Source organism: Nerophis lumbriciformis, linkage group LG11, assembly GCF_033978685.3.
Source record: "Nerophis lumbriciformis linkage group LG11, RoL_Nlum_v2.1, whole genome shotgun sequence".
Lineage (NCBI taxonomy): Eukaryota > Metazoa > Chordata > Actinopteri > Syngnathiformes > Syngnathidae > Nerophis > Nerophis lumbriciformis.
In genome coordinates, this window is record NC_084558.2 from 39,798,417 (window position 1) to 39,816,302 (window position 17,886).

A 17,886-nucleotide genomic window follows, 5' to 3' on the forward strand; every position below is an offset into this window, starting at 1 on the left:
AACATAATGGAGTTTTATTTTTTTTTACTGAACGAGAATGTACATGAAAATAAAGAATGTGGGATTCACAATATTAACTATGAACGATAAAACACTGAATATTGACAACATATGAACGTCACACCCCCTCTCCATCGACATATTTTACAATCAAGCGAAACGCAACAAAAATGCAACAAACACAGTGAAATATGAACGCGAAGGGTAAAAAATAAACCCGCCTACAATCTGATACATCTGATATATCACTAAGCTTTAGAACTTTGTTGTAAAAATCTCCTTCCGCGTCTGTCCCCGACACCCACATTTCAGGCTGGCCGCTCTGGAAACACTCTGTGGAAACGCTCCCCACCCACACTGCTTGGTGCCTCGTCTGAGCTGCTGTGACTTAGATTACCATAGTAACTAATTAGATTACCATAGTAACTAGTATATCATGCAAAAGCGCAGATTCCAACCATTGAAATACTTTGTATAGTTCAAGATTTACGGTCATTTGAAAACATCACCGCACATCATAATGGCAGCTACACTTTCCATCTTTTCTGCATGTTATTGATTGTTGGAGTGCTAATCAGGCATATTTGGTCAGTGCATGACTGCAAGGTAATCCATGTTAACATGCTATTTAGGCTAGCTGTATGTACATATTGCATCATTATGCCTCATTTGTAGGTATATTTGAGATAATTTAATATTCTTTACCTTTATCCTTTTTGTATATAATTTAGTTTTGCATGTCTCATGACACATTATCTGTATGTAATATTGGCTGCATTTCAGATAGTTATTTGTGTATGTGTGCCATGTTGTTCCAGACCACAGCAAACACTACGTAGCTTGCCAAAGATTGTAATAAATCCATTAGAAGAAAACAGCCTGTCCTTTCCTTTAACTTGGACACACACATCTATACCTTTGAACATTAAAAGCCAGTCATTTTCAGGAGTTATCTCACCTTCTAAGTAGCCTCTGATTTACTAATATTTCTAATGTTGTAAAAAATGTGTAGAATAAATATTAAATTTCAACATTTCTGTCAATGAAGACTTGCTTCAGCCTGCGACACATAGTCATTTTGATAGTAGGCTAATATATCTAGTATAGACACTTACGTCATGTGTTGCCTTCATTATAAGACTTATATACGGCTTTTAATTTTTTGCGCTCCAGACAGATTTGTTTTTTGTATTTTTGGTCCAATATGGCTCTTTCTATGTTTTGGGTTGCCGACCCCTGGTCTAAAGCATTTTAAGTGGCATTCCAGATATTGTCTTTTCTAGTATTCTTGAGTCCTGATCCTGTGTAAGCACAACAAATTGCCGACGACATTCGAGATGTAAAGCATCTGTACGTGTTTATTTGGACTTTTGGTGTTCGACTGATACAGCTGCTAGTTGCGTAATCGGGACTGAGCTAGCTTAGAGAGTTGTATTGAAATAAAAATGTAAGTTTGTCGTCAGAATAATTGTATCTAAGTTATCACAAAACTTTGTGTTTCAATGAGTTCCCGGGCGAGCAGACAAAAGCTGTCTTTGATCTTACCAATCAAAAGGCTTGTAAAACTCCACTGTGTAGGATGGGAAGCGACATGAAGGTGTCGGTTTCTTTGATCTATTGTAATCCACAGGAAGATTTTGTCTTGACCCGAGATTTACAAAGCGGAGAGGAAGCAGGACCTGACCCCCCTCCAGGCACCTTTTCTTTGAACTGTTTTGTGACCAAAGGCAGCGGAGGTTTACGACCCCCGTCCCTTTAGAAACAGCTGTTGCCATGTAATCAGGGAAAGTCCAAATAAAAGAGGAGGCGTACAATCTTTCGTCAGAGTGTGGTGGAAGACTGTACAAAGAGTACAACCCAGACGATTCTCCTCAATGAGCTAAATTGAATTCTGTCTCTGTTTAATTTCTTGCTTCTTGTCTGTTTAATAGATGTCATCAGTGTTTGAACCTGACATTTGTGGATTGTCCCCAACCTGTAATGTAGAATTGCCCTCAAATCCTAACAAATGATTGAAGGGAAGTTGTAATGATATTCTCAAAAAATGGAGGCCGTAAAAAGACAAAATGAGTTATGGGTACTGAGTCATGAAATCATCAGAACAGTTCTTTTATTTCACTCCACTTCCAACCTTGGAAGTGGACCTTTAAGTCCGCACATCGCACCTCACGACCCGTTGATGGCGCTGCAGCTCGTTGTCGAGCTCTCGCAGCTGCTGCAGGAAGCCGGCGTTGGGCGAAATGTTTCTGTTGGCGCTGACGGCCTTGATGGCCTCGGGGAGCGTCATCCTCTCGTGGATCATGAGGTAGGCCAGGACTAGGGTGGCTGAGCGGCTGAGACCCATGGCGCAGTGGACCAGCACTCCACCTAGCAAAACAATAAGGGTTGAACTGCTAGCTAAAGTGTTAGCAGGCCACTTTCTGCTCCTTAAAGATGGACAAGTGGGATTAGTCTCGGGCTGCAGCGATTTGTCATTTTAGTAATCTATTGATTAGTTTTTTCGATTAATTGAGTTTTCAATTAAAACACACTTCAAAGCCTCAATGCTCCTTTTAGGGAAAATAGGATTTTTCTAATGTCCCTTTTAGAGATGTCCGATAATGGCTTTTTTGCCGATATCAATATTCCGATATTGTCCAACTCTTAATTACCGATTCCGATATCAACCGATACCGATATATACAGTCGTGGAATTAACACATTATTATGCCTAATTTTGTTGTGATGCTCCGCTGGATGCATTAAACAATGTAACAAGGTTTTCCAAAATAAATCAACTCAAGTTATGGAAAAAAATGCCAACGTGGCACTGCCATATTTATTATTGAAGTCACAAAGTGCATTATTTTTTTTAACACGCCTCAAAACAGCAGCTTGGAATTTGGGACATGCTCTCCCTGAGAGAGCATGAGGAGGTTGAGGTGGGCGGGGTTGAGTTGGGGGGGTAGGGAGTAGCGGGCGGTGTATATTGTAGCGTCCCGGAAGATTTAATGCTGCAAAGGGTTCTGGGTATTTGTTCTGTTGTGTTTATGTTGTGTTACGGTGCGGATGTTCTCCCGAAATGTGTTTGTCGTTCTTGTTTGGTGTGGGTTCACAGTGTGGCGCATATTTGTAACAGTGTTAAAGTTGTTTATACGGCCACCCTCAGTGTGACCTGTATGGCTGTGGACCAAGTATGCAGTGCATTCACTTGTGTGTGTGAAAAGCCGTAGATATTATGTGATTGGGCCGGCACGCAAAGGCAGTGCCTTTAAGGCACGTCTCCAATAGTATTGTCTGGGTGGAAATCGTGTGAATGTTTGCCCCGGGAGATTTTCGGGAGGGGCACTGAAATTCGGGAGTCTCCCGGGAAAATCGGGAGGGTTGGCAAGTATGACTGGGACACGCAACTGCTCTGTACTTCTCCCAACGTCCGCGTACCACTCCGTACAGCGGCGTTTTAAAAAGTCATACATTTTACTTTTTGAAACCGATACCGATTATTTCCGATATTACATTTTAAAGCATTTATTGGCCGATATTATCGAACATCTCTAGTCCCTTTGCTTTCTTCTTATGAAAGCCCTTACATCAGGCCTGGACCACTAATACAAAACCTCATAATAATGTCTGATTGAATGCTAAAAACGTTATGACAGACCGCCTTAAAAAACGGAATAGAATTAAAAAATTTTTTACTGAAAGACACCCAGAATGTACATGAAAATAAAGAATGTGGCATTTACAATATTAACTATGAACGATAAAACACTGAATATTGACAACACAAGAACGTCACACCCCCTCTCCATCGACACAGCAAAACGCAACAAAAATGCAACCCCAAAAAAAGGGACAATCGATAGAAAATGGATGGATGGATGAACATCGCTCCTCGATAGACATCTTTTACAATCAAGCAAAACACAAGAAAAATGTAACAAACAGCATAATATGAATGCAAAGTGTAAGATACAACTACAATATGATATATTATCACTTTTATGCAGCAATTTGTTGTAAAAATTTGCTTCCACATCTGTTTCTGACACTGCTCTGAAAACAAAGCCCGCCCACTCTGCTTTGTTCCTCATCTGAGCTGCTGTGAAGTAGATTAACTTGTATAACACTCAAAAGTGCAGATTTCAACCACTGAAATACTTTCTGTAGTTCAGAATTTACGGTCATTTAAAAACAGCACTACACATCATAATGGCGGCTACAGTTTTGATGTTAAAGGTCTAAAAAAAATTATGTACCGTATTTTCCGCACTATAAGGCGCACCGGATTATTAGCCGCACCTTCTATGAATTACATATTTCATAATTTTGTCCACCAATAAGCCGCCCCGGACTAAAAGCCGCGCCTACGCTGCGCTAAAGTGAATGTCAAAAAAACGCTGCGCTAAAGTGAATGTCAAAAAAACAGTCAGATAGTTCAGTCAAACTTTAATAATATATTGAAAACCAGCGTTCTAACAACTCTGTCCCAAAATGTACGCAAATGTGCAATCACAAACATAGTAAAATTCAAAATGGTGTAGAACAATAGCAACATAATGTTGCTCGAACGTTAATGTCACAACACACAAAATAAACATAGCGCTCACCTTCTGAAGTTATTCTTCATTCGTAAATCCTTCGAATTCTTCGTCTTCGGTGTCCGAATTGAAAAGTTGGGCGAATACGGGATCCAAAATGGCCGGTTCCGTCTCGTCGAAGTCACCGGAGTCAGTGTCACTGTTGTTGTGCAGCAGTTCTGTGAATCCTGCCTTCCGGAAAGCTCGGACCACAGTTGTGACCGAAACTATCTGCCCAGGCATTTACGATCCACTGGCAGATGTTGGCGTATGTCGACCGGCGCTATCTGCCCGTCTTAGTGAAGGTGTGTTCGCCTTCGGAGCTGTGTGAAAAAAGCCACCAGGCCTCTTCGCGTAAACTTCCCTTAACCACTCGCTCATCTTTTCTTCATCCATCCATCCCTTCGAGTTAGCTTTTATGATGACGCCGGCTGGAAAGGTCTCTTTTGGATGGGTGGAAGTTAGCATGGCAAGCTAGAACCACAGTGAAGGATGACTCCTCATTCCCTGTGGTGCGAATATTCACCGTACGTGCTCCCGTTCCACAGTGCAGTTCACAGGAATATCAGTTGCTGTGAAATACGGTAGTAATCCGTGTGCGGATGGAGAGATTGCGTCTTTTTATGAACCGGATCCTTGTCCTTTGTAGGAGCCATTTTGTGGTCTTTACAGATGTAAACAGGAAATGAAACGTACGGTGATATCCGCGCGTTTTTTCTTCTTCTTCCGGGGGCGGGTGAAGCGCTTCCTGTTCTATGGGGGCGGGTGAAGCGCTTCCTGTTCTATGGGGGCGGGTGCTTTCCTTGGCGGTTGCTTACGTAGAAGAAGAAGCGCTTCCTGTTCTACCGGGAAAAAAGATGGCGGCTGTTTACCGAAGTTGCGAGACCGAAACTTTATGAAAATGAATCGTAATAAAGCGCACCGGGTTATTAGGCGCACTGTCAGCTTTTGAGAAAAATTGTGGTTTTTAGATGCGCCTTATAGTGCGGAAAATACGGTAGAATGTCTGACGGGCTGGATTGAAAATCTTAACTGGCCGTATTTTGCCCAGGCCTGTGCTAGAAGGTTCTATGCTCGCTTGGTGCAGCTCAGCCACCCTCCGTCACCTCCACGTCTGCGTTTACAACCTCGCTACAACCGGATTATTGCAGCCAACTTTAGTCTAACTGACTCATTTGTGACTTCTCCCGCGGATTAAAAGTCACACACACATCCCGGCAAAGTCGAGGGGAAAGGAGAAGGTACTCGTAACTCTCCACTAAAAGTTTTTCACTGATGTGTTGCATCAAATGTTTCTACACACGGTAATCCTCGCCGCCTTATCGGCGGGCGCGAGGATTAGGGCGCACAGGAGCGCGTAATTGAACTGTCTTGGCAGCTGTGCACTTTTGTCGGGGATTACAGTGCAGGCTCCTGCCACACAACGCCAGAGCCCCCCCACAGCCCTCAGCTCAGTCAGAGTGTGAAGGAAGAGGCCTCATCCCATTACTGTCATGTCGCACAACCACTGCTCGTACAGACCCACAACAAAAGCCAGGAAAAGGCTAACACATCGCGGCTCTTTTGTCAGCACAAGCCACATGAAACCCCATCTTTTTTCCAGATTGGACTTCGGTCCGAAATACGATACTCCACTTCCGACATGTACAGTACGTAGGAGTATTTACAAGAGAATAAATTGGTAATTCTATGCGATAAAGTACGAGAATAAAGTTGTACAAAATGATTAAAACGTAGCAATGTACAAACCCCAAAACCAGCGAAGTTGGCACGTTGTGTAAATGGTAAATCAAAACAGAATACAATGATTTGCAAATCCTTTTCAACCTATATTCAATTGAATAGACTGCAAAGACAAGATACTTAACGTTCGAACTGGAAAACGTTGTTATTTTTTGCAAATATTAGCTCATTTGGAATTTGATGCCTGCAACATGTTTCAAAAAAGCTGGCACTTTTGTTTTGGCAAAAAAGACTGAGAAAGTTTTAAACACTAAAACCCTCGTTAAAGTTACAAATGCAATCCAAAAGTTTCAAAAAGACAATTTGTACAAAGATTGGAGACACTGCTCTGCAAAACACTAAAACCCTTGTTAATGCAACAAATGCAATCCAAACGTTTCAAAAAGCCAGTTTTTACGAAGATCGGAGACACTGTTCTGCAAAAAAAAATGCAATCCGAACATTTCAAAAAGCCAGTTCTTACGAAGATCGGAGACACTGTTCTGCAAAACACTAAAATCCTGGTTAACGTTAACGTAACAAATACAATCCAAACGTTTCAAAAAGCCAGTTTGTACGAAGATCGGAGACAGTGTTCTGCAAAACACTAAAACCCTTGTTAACGTTACAAATGCAATCCAAAAGTTTCAAAAAGTCAGTTTGTATGAAGATCGGAGACACTGCCCCGCAAAACACTAAAACCCTTGCTAACGTAATGTGACAAATGCAATCCAAAAGTTTCAAAAAGCCAGTTTGTACGAAGATCGGAGACACTGCACTGCAAAACACTAAAACCCTCGTTACCGTTAACGTACAAATGCAATCCAAAAGTTTCAAAAAGCCAGTTTGTACGAAGATCAGAAACACTGTTCTGCAAAACACTAAGACCCGTGCTAACGTAATGTAACAAATGCAATCCAAAAGTTTCAAAAGGCCAGTTTGTACAAAGATCGGAGTCACTGTTCCGCAAAACAGTAAAACCCTTGTTAACGTTAACGTAACAAATGCAATCCAAAAGTTTCCAAAAGCCAGTTTTTACGAAGATCGGAGACACTGTTCTGCAAAACACTAAAACCCTAGTTAACGTTACAAATGCAGTCCAAAAGTTTCAAAAAGCCAGTTCTTACGAAGATCGGAGACACTGTTCTGCAAAACACTAAAACCCTTGCTAACGTAATGAAACAAATGCAATCCAAAAGTTTCAAAAATCCAGTTTGTACGAAGATCGGAGACACTGTTTTGCAAAACACTAAAACCCTCGTTAACGTTAATGTACAAATGCAATCCAAAAGTTTAAAAAAGCCAGTTTGTACGAAGATCGTAGACACTGCTTTGCAAAACACAAAAACCATCGTTAACGTTAACGTACAAATGCAATCCAAAGGTTTCAAAAAGCCAGTTTGTACAAAGATCGAAGACACTGTTTGGCAAAATACTAAATCTCTCGTTAACATAACAAATGCAATCTAAAAGTTTCAAAAAGCCTGTTGGTACGAAGATCGGAGACACTGTTCCGCAAAACACTTAAACCTTTGCTAATGTTAACGTAACAAATGCAAGATGAAGATCGGAGACACTGCTCTGCAGAACACTAAAACCCTAGTTAACGTTAACGTTACAAGATCGGAGGCACTGTTCTGCAAAACACTAAAACCCCCGTTAAGTTAACGTACAAATGCAATCTAAAAGTTTCAAAAAGCCTGTTTGTACGAAGATCGGAGACACTGCTCTGCAAAACACTAAAACCCTCGTTAACGTTAACGTTACAAATGCAATCAAAAAGTTTCCAATAAGCCAGTTTGTACAAAGATCGGAGATACTGTTCCGCAAAACACTAAAACTCTTGTTAACGTTAACGTTACAAGATCGGAGACACTTCCGCAAAACACTAAAACTCTCGTTAACGTTACAAGATCGGAGACACTGTTCCGCGAAACACTAAAACCCTCGTTAACATTAACGTAACGAATTCAATCCGAACAACGTTTTGAGCTACCGAATTGGTTTGCTAATTGTAATGTCAATTTTTGTTGTACATTTGCACCTGAAAGTCAGCTCGGGGCCTAGAAAGTTAGCAAAAAAGCGAATCGGAATTGAGTTTTGTCGACTGGCGACGTGGCAAACATGTCACCTGTGGGTGAGCCCAGAGCTCTTTTGATGAAGTCAGCTGCCGGGTAAAAGAAGGGCGTGAGGTTAAAGGTCACCATGTCGAAGGCCTCCACGCCGTGATATGTGATCTTGGTGTCGCGGTAGAACGCGGCGCCCGTTTTGACGTTGAACTTGCCGTCGGCGGCGTTGAGCACGTGGCTGATGCGGTGAGCCTGCAGGCTCCTCTTGTCTTTGGCCGCGCGCCTGAAGACAGAACGTTTGTGGTATTTTCCGTGCGTATTATTGCAGTTGTACAAAAAGCCTCACATGTCTCCCAAGTAGATCCTCGGCTGGACCTGGTCCATGTGGTGACTGTCGCTGCCTTTCTTGGTCCACATCAGCCGGTGCAGTTCCGACGCCGGGGGGCTCTCGTACCTGCTAGGTCCTCCTTCCGGGCACGCTAAGCTCCTCAGACCTCGAGGCATGACCTGATGCTCCACTTTCTCTGCAATGATCAGGTAAAAAAACATTTTTTAGGAACCTCCAATGCCTTCGAGCAGTGGTTCTCAAACTTTTTTTTTTTTTACCAAATACCACCTCAAAAAACACTTGGCTCTCCAAGTACCACCATAGTAACCAACATTACAATACAGTAGCGTTGTCAGGTTCAAACACTGATGACATCTATTAAACAAGACAAGAAGCAAGGAATTAAACAGAGACAGAATTAAATTTGGCTCAATGAGGAGAGCGCGTACACCTGTAGCCTTGTACAGTGTTCCACCACGCTCTGACGAAAGATTGTACGCCTCCTCTTTTATTTGGACTTTCCCTGATTACATGGCAACAGCTGTTTCTAAGGGAGGGGGGTCGTAAACAGCCATCGCCTTTGGTTACAAAACAGTTCAAAGAAAAGGTCGTAAAACAGTTCAAAGAAAAGGTGCTTGGAGGGAGGTCAGGCCCTGCCTCCTCTCCGCTTTGTAGATCTCGGGTAAAGACAAAATCTTCCTGTGGATTATAATACATCAAAGAAACTGACACCCTCATGTCGCTCCCCATCCTACACAGTGGAGTTTTACAAGACTTTTGCTTGGTAGGATCAAAGACAGCTTTTGTCCTCTCGCAGGGCGAGCTGAACTCAATGTAGCACAAAGTTTTGTGATAACCTAGATACAATTATTCTGACAAGCGTAGTAATAATAATAATAATAATAATAACGATAATAATAATGGATTAGATTTATCTAGCGCTTTTCTATTGACGAGATACTCAAAACACTCACATAGAAATGAGAACCCAAAATTCATTCAGTCCCCATTCACATATTTTAACAGTTGAACGTACTGAAATATAATGAACTGGTAGAATACAATATTCTAAGAATTATGTATAAAGCATATAGAACAAGTCTACCAACCAATATTCAAAGCAGATTTGTAAAAAAAAAAAGTAAGTCATTTTAATTTAAAAGGAATTGAGATATGTAAACAATCTAGTTTTAAAACAGTGACAACAGAAAAGATGCATTTCAATCAAAGGTGTTCATTTATGGAACAAAAGGGACAGTCGGACAAAACAATGTAAATCTCTATTTAAAATATTATACGTTTGTATTTATTTCGGCTTCTTTTAATTCATGATTTCTGAGTGAATAAAATAAAAATGGAAATTGATTAAAAAAAATATCAAACTTACAATAAAAATGTTTTAATGCCAGATCCGGCCTGCGAATGAATGATCTATGGCCCCCGGGATGATATTTGATTAGTGTAAGAACCGGCCCGCAGGCCACAGCCGCCTGCTGCTGTTTTGCACGCACCAATACTCCATCAGTGTTGGCGCTAGGAATTTTCCCAGGGACCCCATCAAGTTATACAAATGGGGTCCCACAGTAAATTTTTGGGGTCCCACTTTTTTGTAACTGTTTTAAAAACAAATGATAAATGTATGCATTATCCTGTTATAGCTCTCATTCTATATTGTGTTTTGGAAAAAGGTTGTCATAAACGTTACTTAATTCATTAAAAACAATAATACAAAAGAAAACACATTTTTATGCATATGTAAATGTATTCAGTTATAAACATTCATTCACTTTCTTATTTCCTTCATGGATCTAAACTTTACCGCTGCCGGTATTTTTTTCTATATTGTTATTGTAATATTTTCAGAATGTGTTTGTTGTATTTTTGGCCAAAGTAAGACAAAGAAAACAATTTGAAGTTGTCTTTATTTTTTAGTTTTAATGCCATGATTTTAATAGTCCGGCCTGCATGAGCAGATTTTACTCCATTCGGCCCCTGAGCTAAAATGAGTTTGACATCTCATTGTGCAACATGTGAATGTTTTAAGAAGAACTAAAAGTGATCTCTGAAAGGGGTACAAATTATTTCCAAAGCAGGACCCCCACCCAGACATACACTACTAGAACATAGCTCATGAAAAACAAGTTGTGAGTTGATCAAAATCACCCATATTAGAAAATGATCTCATGAAAAGGACTGCTGTCATTTGATTATTATAATAAAACATGTAACTTGTTATTTAGTCAGAGTTTATGCGTTTGCGCACACAAAAAGTCGGGACAACTCCAACACCACACAAAGTGTAACATCCAGGTCTTTACACTATGACTACCCAATCAGATGTGTGCTTAGTCTACTGTCATATATTAGGAATGTTAATTTATGGATATCAATCATGAAATGCTGTTATTAGATTACAGAAATGCTCATTAAAAAAAAGATATATTTTACGGACAGAAAGTGACAGGAATGTACACTTTATACCATGCATACATCTCATTGTGCAACATGTGAATGTTTTAAGAAGAACTAAAGGTGATCTCTGAAAGGGGTACAAAGCAGGACCCCCACCCAGACATACAATACACTGCAAAAACTGAAATCTAAGTAAGATTAAATATCTCAAATAAGGGTGATATTTGCTTATTTTCTGTCTGATAAAATAATTCTTCTCACTAAGCAGATTTTATGTTAGAGTGTTTTACTTGTTTTAAGGGTTTTGGTCCTAAATGATCTCAGTAAGATATTACAGCTTGTAGCTGAGATTTTATGACCTATATTGAGTAAAACATGCTTGAAACTAGAATATCAACTGTTGCAAAGCTGTGTCATCAACACTCACAAGTATAAAACTACTTTTTTAAAGTAATAAAAAATCATGACTTTGACACAATTAAAGTACCAATGATTGTCACATACACACTAGGTGTGGCGAAATTGTGTCTCATATTAAAACAGATGACAGCCAAATGGACTTTGCTGTTTTATTTTCAACGAAACAATAGAAAATAAGTACTGGTATAGTAGTACAGTTATTAGTGACAATGTACTTATTTTAAGGTATGTTTGGGTTCATTGAGGTTAGCTAATTTTACTTGTTTTGGAAAGTCTTGACAAGCCAAATTTTCTTGTTCTATTGGCAGATATTTTAGCTTAGTTCAAATAAAATACCCCTAATGTTTTTTCTTTTTTTTTTTTTCTTGTTTTTGAACACTGACTTTTTGCAGTGCACTAGAACATAGCTCATGAAAAACAAGTTATGAGTGGACAAAAATCACCTATATTAGAAAATAATCTCATGAAAAGGACTTTGATTATTATAATAAAACTTGTAACTTATTATGTAGTCAGGGTTTTTGCGTTTGCTCACACACATGAAAAATTATCGGGACCATTGGTAATGTCGATCTTGAGCTATAAGTTAATGCTGTTTTGGGTAGCTATTACGGGGTTTAACGTGACATTTGCTACGCTAACTAATAGCGGGGACGCTTGTAACAAAGCATAACGATTAGCTGAGAAACTGCTCTTATCCTCAAACACTCTTAAGTAAGGATGTCCGATAATATCGGACTGCCGATAAATGCTTTAAAATGTAATATCGGAAATGATCGGTATCGGTTTCAAAATTATTGGTATCGGTTTCAAAAAGTAAAATGTATGACTTTTTAAAACGCCGCTGTGTACACGGACGTAGGGAGAAGTACAGAGCGCCAATAAACCTTAAAGGCACTGCCTTTGTGTGCCGGCCCAGTCACATAATATCTACGGCTTTTCACACACAAGTGAATGCAAGACATACTTGGTCAACAGCCATACAGGTCACACTGAGGGTGGCCGTATAAACAACTTTAACACTGTTACAAATATGCGCCACGCTGTGAACTCACACCGAAAAAGAATGACAAACACATTTCGGGAGAACATCCGCACCGTAACACAACATAAACACAACAGAACAAATACCCAGAACCCCTTGCAGCACTAACTCTTCCGGGACGCTACAATATACACCCCCCGCTACTCCCCCTCACCTCAAACCCCCCCCCCCCCCCCCCCCCCCCCCGCCAACCCCACCCATCTCAACCTCCTCATGCTCTCTCAGGGAGAGCATGTCCCAAATTCCAAGCTGCTGTTTTGAGGCATGTTAAAAAAAATAATGCACTTTGTGACTTCAATAATAAATATGGCAGTGCCATGTTGGCATTTTTTTTCCATAACTTGAGTTGATTTATTTTGGAAAACCTTGTTACATTGTTTAATGCATCCAGCGGGGCATCACAACAAAATTAGGCATAATAATGTGTTAATTCCACGACTGTATATATCGGTATCGGTTGATATCGGTATCGGTAATTAAGAGTTGGACAATATCGGAATATCGGATATCGGCAAAAAAGCCTTTATCGGACATCTATACTCTTAAGTTGAGGCACCACTGTAGTCAGACGCAGTTTTCATTGTCCTTGGTCAATGGTGGGAGCACTAAAATGCTGCTTTAAAAGTCAAGTAAATAAATGCACTGTGTAATTTAAAAAAATAAATAAATAAACATTAGTCAATCCCAAGGTCAGAAGGTCTTTGTAAAGAGACCTGAAAATGTGGATGTTCACTCGCACACACGCCATGGCTTCACACCAGCGTGCGTGTAAGAGGAGCTGAGCAACATGTGTCCTGCAGAGCGTTTTCTGCTTTTTATTGATCCTGCTAGCGCCCACAAGCCACAGTCACATGTCCCCTGATGACGGCGAGCGGCCTTGTTGGCGTTCTTAAGGCCAACCCGTCCTTCCTGCTCTAATTAAAGATGCAATATGCATGGGAAGAAATGCACTTTTCTTTTTTGGTGATTTGTGATGTGCTTTTTCGCAGTTAATTCATTAAAAAAAATCACATGAATATGATATTGAAAGTGCAAACTACAAAATAAGATGTCAGACACTTGCCTTATCTTCAAACTCCTCACGTCTCCAAAGTACGAGCCGCACAAACGTCGTCGTCCTCCTCTTCTTCTTCCTCCCCCTCCGCGGCCACCGGCGTAATCTACCCGGCAACCTTTTCGGCTATTTTAACATCAGCGCTTCAGCCCTTCACCCAAAATAATTCCGGCATCATCTTCCTGAAAGGTTAGCAGAGTGACGAGAGAATGTTGGAGCAAATTGTTGTAATAGTTGCATTGATAAGTGGACTGTTTTCATTGCATTATAACAACAGGTTGTTATTGACAAAGCACAAACATCTAATGTGATGCAATCCTTCACTTTTTTTGTTTTTCTTTTGCACATTTGGAGATACCGTACATACATTTTTGTGAATTTTCCTCAAAGGTGTTAATAAATTAAATATAATGATTTTCAATTCATTACAGGCACTCTTTATTTTTCAAATAATTTATTTAATAGAATTTAATTTTTTAATTTTTATTTTTTTTACATATTTTTAAAGCAGTTAAACCATATTTACATGTTGTTACTGTTATAGATGAATATCTGCTTTGTGTGCTTTCTAATTCAGGTTTTTTTTGCTTTTTTTTAGTATTATTTTATACAAACATTTTTTTAAATAATAAAAAATTTAATAGACTTTACAACAAAGTGACATTACTTTAAAAAATATCCATCCATCCATCCATTTTCTACCGCTTATTCCCTTTGGGGTCGCGGGGGGCGCTGGAGCCTATCTCAGCTACAATCGGGCGGAAGGCGGGGTACACCCTGGACAAGTCGCCACCTCATCACAGGGCCAACACAGATAGACAGACAACATTCACACTCACATCCACACACTAGGGCCAATTAAGTGTTGCCAATCAACTTATCCCCAGGTGCATGTCTTTGGAGGTGGGAGGAAGCCGGAGTACCCGGAGGGAACCCACGCAGTCACGGGGAGAACATGCAAACTCCACACAGAAAGATCCCGAGCCCGGGATTGAACCCAAGACTACTCAGAAAAATAGTATTTGTTTATTATTATTTTTTTAGTCATTATAAAATAAATTCACCAATGAGGGGGAAAAATATTTTTTTAAATTTACCATTGCTGTTAAAAAAATAGAACTAATATCAGAAAGTGTGAAAGTAGTTTTTTTCAGTTTTTCTTTTTTTATTGTTTTAGTTTATGTGAATTTTATTTCATAATACATATGTTGTGTTGCTTTTTAATTTATTTTGTATATGATTGATTTAGTGACTTATTCAAAAATTATTTAGTACGACTGAACAAAAATAATCCAAAAGTAAAGTTTTACTTTAAGAATATTACCTAAAAATATTTAAAAAAATTAAAAATGTATGTAAAATCTATCATTGTGGTTAAATATAGGTTAATTTTTATAGAAATAATATAAGAAAATGTAAATTCATAGATTTTTAATTGTGTATTTTTTAACAAAGTTTATTTTATGATATAAATGTTTTATTGCCTTTCTAATAATGTTTTGAGGATTTTTTTAAATCTTATTTCATATAAATATATATATATATATATATGTATATGGGTATATGTATGTATATATATATATATATATATGTATATATATATATATATATATATATATATGTATATATATATATATATATATATATATATATATATATATATATATATATATATATATATATGTACATGTATGTATATATGGTATGTATATATGTATAAAGTAGGGTGCAGAAATACTGTTACTTTAAAAAGTTTTAAGAAATGTATTTAGTGATGAAATATAAATACTCTGTATGCAAAATCTATTATTGTTGTTAAATAATATAGAAAATTGTTGTGGACATTTTTATTTTATAAAAATGATCATTTATAATATAACTGTTTTGTTGCTTTAGATAAAAACAAAAAACTGGCAATTTTTTTTTTTTATTAGCAAACGATGAAGCTTTTCAAATGTATACATGTCCGCTACCTACTTTTAGTTGTAAATCACTAAAATGAAAAACTAAATGAAAAAGCCACCAAATCCTACTTAAATTATCGTTTTCTTGTTCAAAATGCTAAAATTTGATTAAACATTGACAACAAAAGACGTGCACTGTCAGAATATATTTAAAAACCAAAATAGGTGGATATAGATTTAGCTGTACATTTATTTACATAATGATGTTGTCACAAAGAAACATGTGCAGTACATTTATTTGGTCCATTCCGAGCAAATCATACGTTTAGTATAAAAGATGATGTACCGTAAGTAGAATAAATACTACAGTACATCAGCATATAATGTTTAAAATAAAATATTATGTACCATAAGTAGGATAAATACTACAGTACATCAACACACAAAGTTTAAAATAAATGATGATGTACAGTAAATAGAATAAATACTACAGTGCATCAGCATACAACGTTTAGGATAAAAGATGATGTACGTAAAATAAATACTGCAGTACATCAGCATACGTTTAAGATAAACGATGATGTACCATAAGTAGAATAAATATGATAGTACATCAACATACAACATTTAAGACACATTATGATGTACCGTAAGTAGAATAAATACTACAGTACATCAGCATACAACTTTTAAAATAAATTATGATGTACAGTAAGTAGAATAAATACTACAGTACATCAGCATACGTTTAAGATAAATGATGTACCATAAGTAGAATAAATACTACAGTACATCAGCATACAACTTTTAAGATCAATTATGATGTACAGTAAGTAGAATAAATACTACAGTACATCAGCAAACAACGTTTAAAATAAAAGATGATGTACCGTAAGTAGAATAAATACTACAGTACATCAGCATATAACGTTTAAAATAAAAAATGATGGACAATAAATAGAATAAATACTACAGTATATCAGCATACAACATTTAAAATAAAAGATGATATACTATAAGTACAATGAATATTACAGTACATTAAGATAAATGATAATGTATCGTAAGTAGAATAAATACTACAGTAGATCAACATACATTTTAGATAAATGATGATGTACAGTAAGTAGAATAAATACTACAGTACATCAGCATTCAACATTTAAGATAAATGATGGTGTACCGTAAGTAGAATAAATACTACAGTACATCAGCATACAACTTTTAAAAGAAAATATGATATACAATAAGTAGAATAAATACTACAGTCCATCACCATACGTTTAAGATAAATTATGTACGGTAAGTAGAATAAATACTACAGTACATCAACATACAACTTTTAAAAGAAAATATGATATACAGTAAATAGAATAAATACTACAGTCCATCAGCATACAACGTTTAAAATAAAAAATGTACAGTAAGTAGAATAAATACTACAGTACATCAACATACAACATTTTAGATAAATGATGTACCGTGGGTAGAATAAATACTACAGTACATCAGCATACAACTTTTAAAATAAAATATGATCTACAATAAGTAGAATAAATACTACAGTACATCAGCATACAACGTTTAAAATAAAAGATGATGTACAGTAAGTAGAATAAATACTACAGTACATCAAAATACAACGTTTAAGAGAAATGATCATGTATTGTAAGTAGAATAAATACTACAGTACATCAGCATATAACGTTTAAAATAAAAAATGATGTACAATAAGTAGAATAAATACTACAGTATATCAGCATACAATGTTTAAAATAAAAGATGATATACTATAAGTACAATAAATATTACCGTACATTAAGATAAATGATAATGTACCGTAAGTAGACTAAATACTACAGTACATCAACATACAACATTTAAGATAAATGATGTACCGTAAGTAGAATAAATACTACAGTACATCAGCATACAACTTTTAAGATAAATTATGATGTACAGTAAATAGAATAAATACTACAGTACATCAGCATACGTTTAAGATAAATGATGATGCACCGTAAGTAGAATAAATACTACAGTACATCAGCATACAACTTTTAAAATAAAAGATGATGTACAGTAAGTAGAATAAATACTACAGTACATCAGCATACAACATTTAAGATAAATGATGATGTACCGTAAGTAGAATAAATACTACAGTACATCAGCATACGACTTTTAAAATAAAATATGATATATAATAAGTAGAATAAATACTACAATACATCAGTATACAACATTTAAGATAAATGATGATGTACAGTAAGTAGAATAAATACTACAGTACATCAGCACCATGACACTCTTGCAGCCGGTGTTGGATCGCCCACCCCTGATGGAACATTAGTTTTTATAGTTGTAGTGGGG

The 17,886-nt window shown here is 37.3% G+C and overlaps 1 protein-coding gene across 1 annotated transcript; it reads right to left on the bottom strand.

Annotated features, from left to right (window-relative positions):
• Positions 1-2,146: 2,146 nt before the first annotated feature.
• LOC133610172 (dual specificity protein phosphatase 13B-like) lies at positions 2,147-8,869 on the bottom strand. The gene is made up of 3 exons (XM_061966257.2): positions 8,697-8,869; positions 8,413-8,633; positions 2,147-2,367 (listed from the first exon to the last, which is right to left on the bottom strand). Exons 1-3 carry the CDS (start codon positions 8,852-8,854, stop codon positions 2,147-2,149), a joined length of 600 nt encoding a protein of 199 aa, XP_061822241.2. The 5' UTR covers positions 8,855-8,869.
• Between the last annotated feature and the right edge of the window lie 9,017 nt (positions 8,870-17,886).